The 7,942-nt window shown below is 39.0% G+C and overlaps 1 protein-coding gene across 3 annotated transcripts in view; it reads left to right on the forward strand.

The window, feature by feature from the left end:
• Nucleotides 1–5,246, forward strand: part of grid2 (glutamate ionotropic receptor delta type subunit 2) — a 452,662-nt gene extending 447,416 nt beyond the window's left edge. The window contains exons 16-17 of one of the 3 annotated variants that reach the window (XM_023343825.1): nucleotides 8–279; nucleotides 2,697–2,900. In XM_023343825.1, the coding sequence (XP_023199593.1) occupies nucleotides 8–279; nucleotides 2,697–2,802 (378 nt within the window). In that variant the 3' untranslated portion in view covers nucleotides 2,803–2,900. Of the gene's footprint in view, nucleotides 1–7; nucleotides 280–2,696 lie in introns of all 3 variants that reach the window. The other 2 variants (XR_002753592.1, XM_023343824.1) reach the window with 2 other exon arrangements.
• The last annotated feature ends 2,696 nt before the right edge of the window (nucleotides 5,247–7,942 follow it).

The raw sequence follows: 7,942 nt of genomic DNA on the forward strand, positions 1-7,942 counted from the left end.
ACGCCAGGCACAGGCGGACGGTCCCTCTGCCATGCAAGCTGCCGATCCGTGTCCCCATGGCCCCAACGAGCACCCTCTCTCGCTGGGTGGTCAGACCCACAACCAGACCTCCAACACGGCCAACACCGCTGGCTCCACTGCCACCCATTACCAGCCTCCAGCATGCTGCGACATTCCCTGTGCGCTAATTGTGCAGCATTCCTACGAACCCACCAACCCCTCTGAGATCACCCCCAAAATGAGAATGACCACCTTCACCACCTCACCTCCCACACCAAGGTTATACATACAATAGAAGATAACAAATATAATCCTTGGTTAGTAAAGCTTGAAGACAACATTGTACATGAATGATCATTTGAAGGGAGATGACTGACAGCAGGAAATGAGACCTAAACTTGTTGCAAAGCTGGAAGCAGAATTACCTCTTTAAAAAAAAAAAGTTTGTTTACCTGGCATGTTGCCAGATGACGATATATGCAATAATGCCTTGCAGCCATTAGAGGGGGCTTTCTCCATGTTTGGACAAAGAGAGCCCTTCTCCAGCAGACAGTTGAAGTCGCATGGTTTTTACAACATGAAAACTTTGTAATGAGATATACCTTCTATATTACAAAGGCACATGTAAGCCAAAAGAGATTTAGTGATCAATTTGACATTTCATTTTTCAAATTAAACCTTTGCCTTTAACAATGAACCAGGGTATGTAAATATTAGAAATAGTTCATGTGGGAGGTTCTAATCGTTTTCAGATTCAGGGTTAATTCTTCTTCAATATCGCAGTGGACTTCACCGAGATTAATATATATATATATATAGATATACCTTTAAGCGAGATATATTATAAAAGTATTCAGGTTTTACTGCTTTAATCTTCTATTGCTCGAGGCCACTATTGCTCAGTCCTTATAGGCACCCCTGCATTTCCTCTCACGGACGGCAGAATGACCATTTGTGATTCGATCCTACCTTCCACTTCCCTTTATTTGTGCTGATGCCAATCCCTCTCCTTTACAATTCTTTCCTCCAAACTCCAAACGTGCCTAGTTTAAATACAAACATTAGCAGTCCCTCCGTCCTCGTCTTCCTCCAAAGGTGTCTCATTTAGATGGTACCTAGTGGGCGGGGCCCACTGCTGGTTCCCCTGCTCTGCTCGAGAGTAGGGCCAAAGAATTCAGCCGAACAGACCCCCACAGATGCGATGGAAAACGGTCAGTAAATCTCTGTTTATCCCCAATCTTGTGGCTTCCACCTTGAAAAAAAAAATCCTTTCTGATTTTACCCACATACTATCACTGTGAAATCCAAACCAACCAACCTGTCTCACCCTACTCTGACCACCAGTCCTTCCTCCAAGACCTCTTACAGAAAAAGCTTGGGATCCCAGAAGCACGGTCCCCACAAGTATGTGTGGTAGATGTAAAAATGTAATTTTAGAAACACTTCACTGAACTTTTTATCCCCCCTACTGTTGACCCAAGTCCCCTTCTACTTTCTATGCACCTGTCATTCACTGGAAACTGAAATCCCTCCCCCTGCACTCATACTCACCTTTCCTTATGTAGTAAAAGCATGAAACACCTCTCACTAAGCATTACAGCCGTTTCAGTAGTCAAGTTACATGTGAATATAGTCATAAATGTACATTGTAATAAGTTTCATTTATCTGATATAGTAAATATATTTAAAGCTTAAGTTAATCTATGTGCTTTGGATGGCTAAGATTGTTCAGCAATACATGTAAATCACTGTATGGTTCTATTACAGACATAAGAATTTTAACAATGAATTATGGCCTGAAAAAAATTCACTTGAAAGTGAGATGTTAATCTCAAGTGAATATTTTGCAGATAGAGGCCATCATGCAATGTAGTGATGAGAAACTGTTGAGTATTTATCTACAAAGTTACCCCTAAGTTTTGTAGTTAGTCAGGTTTGCTCGATAGTAACGAGACCCTGGAATGGCAGAGCACACAGCATGTCAGCAGTGTGTCGTCTCTGTCCATTCCTGACTATTTGCACTCCCTTTAAGGCCTTGTAGAAGTGTGTTTATGTTTTATTTTTTAATATCCTGACCACAGCTCAGTGTCCTTTTCTATTCCTCCCTCCATCCTCCCCCCCTCTTCCTTGTTTTGCTCTCCCCACTTCTTGTCATGTGCATTTTTTTCCTGTAACCATCAAACGATCATTTGACGCTGTTCTTTCACGTCATGTACATTTTCATGCTGGGTTCCTCAAATACTTTGACTTTATCTTTTTTAAATTGCCCTCCCCTCATCTGCATTTGCCTTTTATTCCACTTTTTGTTTAACTTGATTATTACATATTATTTTTACTGGTTGGATGGATTACATCCTTGTTGCTGAAAACAAATACACCCCATTGGTTCTCCAAATTCTCTCTCTCTCTACTATATGCCTCACTCTACCCCATGCTGTCTTTATCTTCCTTCCTATATTCTCCACACTTTACTCTCTAATTTTCTTTGTCATTATCTCCTTCTTTCTATATCCTTTCTTCACTTCTGTCCATCCTTCCTTGAACATTGCCTGCAATTCTTTTTTTATCCAAATTCATCCTTCCTCTCCTATACTGATGTATAAATTTTTCCTCCCATTGATCTCTACTCTCCCTGCATTTGTCATCGTCACTTCCTCCTCTTCTTTCTTCTCTTTCCAACCCTCCCAACCCTGCAGGACGATAAGGAGATCGACCTGGAGCACCTACACCGCAGGGTTAACAGCCTGTGCACCGAGGACGAAAGCCCCCACAAGCAGTTCTCCACCTCTTCCGTCGATTTAACCCCCCTTGACATGGATGCACTTCCTGCTGCACGACAGGCGCTCGAGCAGATCAGCGACTTCCGCAACACACACATCACTACCACCACCTTTATCCCTGAGCAGATCCAGACCCTGAGCCGCAGCCTGTCCGCCAAAGCCGCAGCTGGGTTTTCCTCTGGTTTTGGTGGTGGCACCAACCTTCAGGACCACCGAACTGGTGGGGTGGGCCCCTTCAGGCAGAGGGCCCCAAATGGTGGCTTCTTCCGCAGTCCCATTAAAACTATGTCCTCCATTCCTTACCAGCCAACAGGTCCAGGACCCAATTTTGGATACGGCAACGATCCAGACAGGGGCACCTCCATTTGAGGTGTTGCAATGGATAGAGTTGGTTTGGGAGGAGAAGTAAGAGGAAGAGGTGGTCTGAGTATGTCATGGGGTGGTGAACAAATATTTCATGGCTAGGCTAACATGTCAGAGGATATATATATGTGTAAACAGGAATATTTGTTTCTGTTTTTAGTTTTTGCTCGGGTATCCAGAGGTGTTAATTTTGTATGTGGGGGTAAAAAACGAAAAAGGTGGAGGTCTGGATGGGTATTCTTCATCCTCCCACAAACAATGCATCTCTACTTTATTGTTGTCGTTGTTGTGATTGTTTGGGGGATTATTTTGGGAGTTACATCTGAGAGGGGACCTATTTTTTATTGATGTTTTAGTTCTCTGACATGAGGACTTTCTTATGTACTGCTGAAATGACCTGACACTTTTTGCTGTATGAACACCCTCTTGGTGAGTTTAGTCAAAAACTAGTTTAACACCAAGACCTACCCCCTTGTTAGCTCCGGAGTTGCCATTGATGAAGAATTTTAGCTCTCTTAATCCATGAAATAATTTTCAGGGGTTTTGACTGCTAACAAAAATGAGGCATTAATATTATGAAAATAAAACACAAGGTGTTGTCTTGAAATCGACGATTAATTATCTCTGGTTTAATGCTGCCTTTTCACTATGTGAGAGGCTGGACTCATTGTTCTCTTCACTGGTGTTCTTGTATCAATGCCTTTGGTTCTGAATATGTAAGGTATTCCAAGATAATATCCATGCGAGGGAACCTGACCGAGACATAAGACCAAGCAGGCGAACACATGTTGACACCTCCACGGTGCATCAGTGAGAAAATTGTTGAAATGCCATGACAGTGTAACAGTGTGACACTGTAACTCACCAGTTTTGGTGCATCAATCTTTAAAGTCCTTCTGCCATTTTTGGTGCATCAGCCTGAAACTGTTTTCACCACTTTGATGCACATTAAACTCTTTGTCAATCCTGCTGCACTGTACCAGTGCCCACAGACCTGTAAGTGATTGTATGTAGATCTTACCTTTTATTTTTGCTCACCTGTATTGTGCTATCTGCTTTTTGAGTCAAGGTGAGATACTCCAACCAGACTCTGAGGTATAGGAGAAATGGACATTCATAAAAAGCAGCTGAAAAAGTGGGGGGAAAAAAGACGAGCTGAAAGACTTCACAAAGCTTATGCTTATTATATGTCTTTTATTGAGTTTTGTTTTAAAAAAAAGATTTTAATGCGTGGAATGTGTTTTGGTCAGGAAGTACAAAAAAATTTCACATTGTTCTGAGCTGTCTACTTGTTTTTATTTCCTCTCTCTGAGCAAACTTTGGAAAAACTGCTAAACAATTGCTGTAGTCTCTGATTTTGTGTCACACTCAAACTTCTGCTCTTTGATTTTTCTCTGTTTTGATTAACCTTTTAGTGCTACCATAGCTCCGGTGTTTAGACGATAAAAGCTCACTCTGCAATGTCATGTCACATCCAAGAATCATGAATTGCATCTTATCAGGTTCAAGTGCTGAAATGAAGTATAATCTGTGTTTGAGGCAAAGCCATTGCAACAATGTTTTCAGTACAAGCCTTATGTGACCGCCAGCTGGAAATCCCCTCCTAGCATCCAGGAAACCCCAAACCACTGCTGTGTACTGGAAACATTGAAAAGCAGCAAATCTTTGTAGAGATGGAGATCAAGGCAATGTCCTGAAGGATCAGTGATCATCAGAACCTAATGAGTCCAAAATACTCTTCAATTTCATGTTTTTCACAGAAAAGGTACTATTTATATAACTTGTTTTTTAAGTGCCAATTAATTAAAACAAAACCATTAAGGTGCATTTTTTTGGTGGGGAGTGGGAGTGGAGCATTTTTGTGGATTACTTTGTGGATAAAAGGACAGGTTGTTAAGGTGGAACCAAACCTTTTTATTTCACTAACACTGTATTAATAATTGGTAATGTTAGTTGTTTAGAACAAGTTTTTGGTTTCTTATCTTTTTGAGCTAAAGCTGCAAACTGTTGTGTGTAGAGAATTCAGTCAAACCACAGTGTTTTGAAGCAAGCATTGTTAGGGTTTCTTTTCTTATATTAGAATACAGTCGGGCTATTGAATGACAAATAGGACACATACATTTAAAAAGATTTATTTAGTATAAATGAAAGAGACATTATGAAAATGTATATTTTACATGTTGATGCTATTTTTGTTTAACAAAAAAGAAAAGACTATATCATGTCGAGCTTTAGTACTGAGTTGAGCAGGTAAATTACTGCCTTTGGTTCTCCCTGTCCTGCCCATGGTAAACATAAACATACACACCAATCACACCGATGGTTTTCTTTTTCTTTTTTTTTTTATCATATCATTCAGACTTTTTTTTCTGGCTAAATAACAAAACTTGGCAAGTTCACTAAAAAGAAAGCATGCACAAACTTGCTGTTTAAGCTGTCTGTTAACATTTTTGATTTCTTACATAGAACTACAGGATTTACTTGATAATTTTCCAGAATTTATGATGTACAGTATTTAATATAGGCCTATTTTGTTGTATGTGTTGCATAATATTCAAAAACCGAAACAAACTGGGGCCTCTGTTACAAGTGGCAAAGCTTTCTGTGTATAATTTGTCTAATAAACAGGTTTTCTACAGTGGGATGTATTTCTTGTGTTTGCTTACCGGACAACCAGCAAGGTGGGACAAAAATTACAAATGACTCCTTCAGCATGTTTTTTTACACATAATAAAAATGCAATTTTCAGAGTAACTGTAGACATTACTGTATGATAATGTGTTTTTATGTGAACAGTAGAATGGCAAAGAATTACTGTTTTATACCTGACACTTTTCCTCTTTGTCAATAGATGTTTTTAATTTTTATTTTCCTGGATTCTTCCTAACTCTACAAGAGATATCTTACTGGTAAATTAAACTACACTGGTAAGTGCACACAGTTACAGTCGTTTACAGTAGCATTCCTACTTTTTTGGACTTTATAACATTTTGTTCCATTACTAACACAAACTATAATAATTGTTATCATATCACACAAGAAAAATATAATGTAATGCAGATTTCTGGAGTGCAAGTAAACTGAGTTGTTTACAAAAGAAATGCCTGCAAATATCTATCCTCTGACCATCAAAATTTTGTCTTGAAGTTTTTTATTTTTTTAAAACAAATAATTACTTGATTAATATGACTGGAATTCAGTCAGACCTGTTTGTTTTTCCCTCAGATCACTGTTTGTTGTGACTAGGTGCTAATATAGACAAAGTAAATTGAACCAGGGTTTCACTGTGGAATTTCTCTTAGTGCTGTTGCCTCACAACAAGATGGTAATCTCAGACTGAAGCCTTTCAATGTGGAGTTTGTATGTTTGTCTGTCCCAGAACATTTAGGCGTTTCTCTCCTGGGGGAGGCTGGGTTGTCTCTTTGTTGACCCGTGATGGACTGGCGACTGGCTTGGGGAAGACCTGATGAAGACACACATGACCCCTCCTGGCCCTATAAGGATTAAGCAGGTATATAAAAGCAATGGATGAGTTGAACTTAAAGGGGAACAAACTTTAGTCCAAGAAGGCATCAAACACAATTACCACATTGTTTGCCAGGTTAATGTAGGAATGTTAATGTAGCTTTGCTTTTGCATTAAATCGTCTGTATAACATTTTTTAAATAATTTTTGTTCAAGTTATATTTTTATAAGTAAAGGTTTTGACGTTTAAGGCTTAGTGCCATTTCATGGTCTCTCATTTTAAATTTCTTATAACTTCAAAGGCTATTTTCCTGCTGTTCACAGCTGAATAGATCTAGACAACTGAGAACTGCATGCTCTCAAGTTCACTGGAGCATTATACTGAAGTAGCATTTATTCACCAGACAGTGGCGCTGTTTAGCTTTTCCAGTTATCTCGGATATCCCATCTTCAACTTTAGAACCATGTTTTGTTGGGAAATAATGTTAACCAGAGACTGAAAAAAACACTAGTTAAAGAATCTAGTCTTAGTTAGCTATGAAGCTGTGAGATTTGCAGAAAAGGACAGATTAAATAAAACTGACACTCAGCCTTCTGGAGAGTTGAGATGAATCTTGCCTTCACTAATTTCACTGTAAATCAACAACAGAAAATCTATATGGGTGCAAAGTCTGGCATTTAGCACATTGCTAATGGAAACTTACATCAGGGGCACCCCATGACTGGGACCCCAATTCATTCTCATTATTTATTTAATAAATAGGAGCAACTATTAGAACATTGCCTCAATGCAGACAAAGAAATGACGTAACATTTATTTTCTGATGATGAGTTTGCAATCTATGGAAATGACAGAAGCAGAAATAATTATTTACATATTGCCATTACACTTGTTACTATTAACTATCAATACTACTATCATCTGTCAGCTCATTTTAATTCTAAATAAAGTGAAATTTTTGAATAGTAAAATTATCTTACATTTTTATCCTAAATGGAACTACATACAAGATACTGAGTCTGGATCTTGAGCAGTCTGTGGAAACTATTCATTCTCCCAATAAAAAAGTAAAGGAATTCCATCCTCCCACACACAGCTTTCAGAAATATGCACAACACAAAGAATCAAAATCATTTTTAGCATCATAGAGTAATTCGTTCTATATAATAGCAATGTTAAAAACATTACAAAGATGAAATATTAAACGATTCATAATAACAATTTGTGAGCTCTCTCCGCTCCCGACCAAAAACAACCAGAGACAGGAGTAGTGATGGGACATCCGGAAGCCAGGCTTCCAGGCATGTACCTAGTAAAAGGGGGCGTGTCAGAT

This window comes from Xiphophorus maculatus, chromosome 12 (assembly GCF_002775205.1).
Source record: "Xiphophorus maculatus strain JP 163 A chromosome 12, X_maculatus-5.0-male, whole genome shotgun sequence".
NCBI classification, from domain to species: Eukaryota; Metazoa; Chordata; class Actinopteri; order Cyprinodontiformes; family Poeciliidae; genus Xiphophorus; species Xiphophorus maculatus.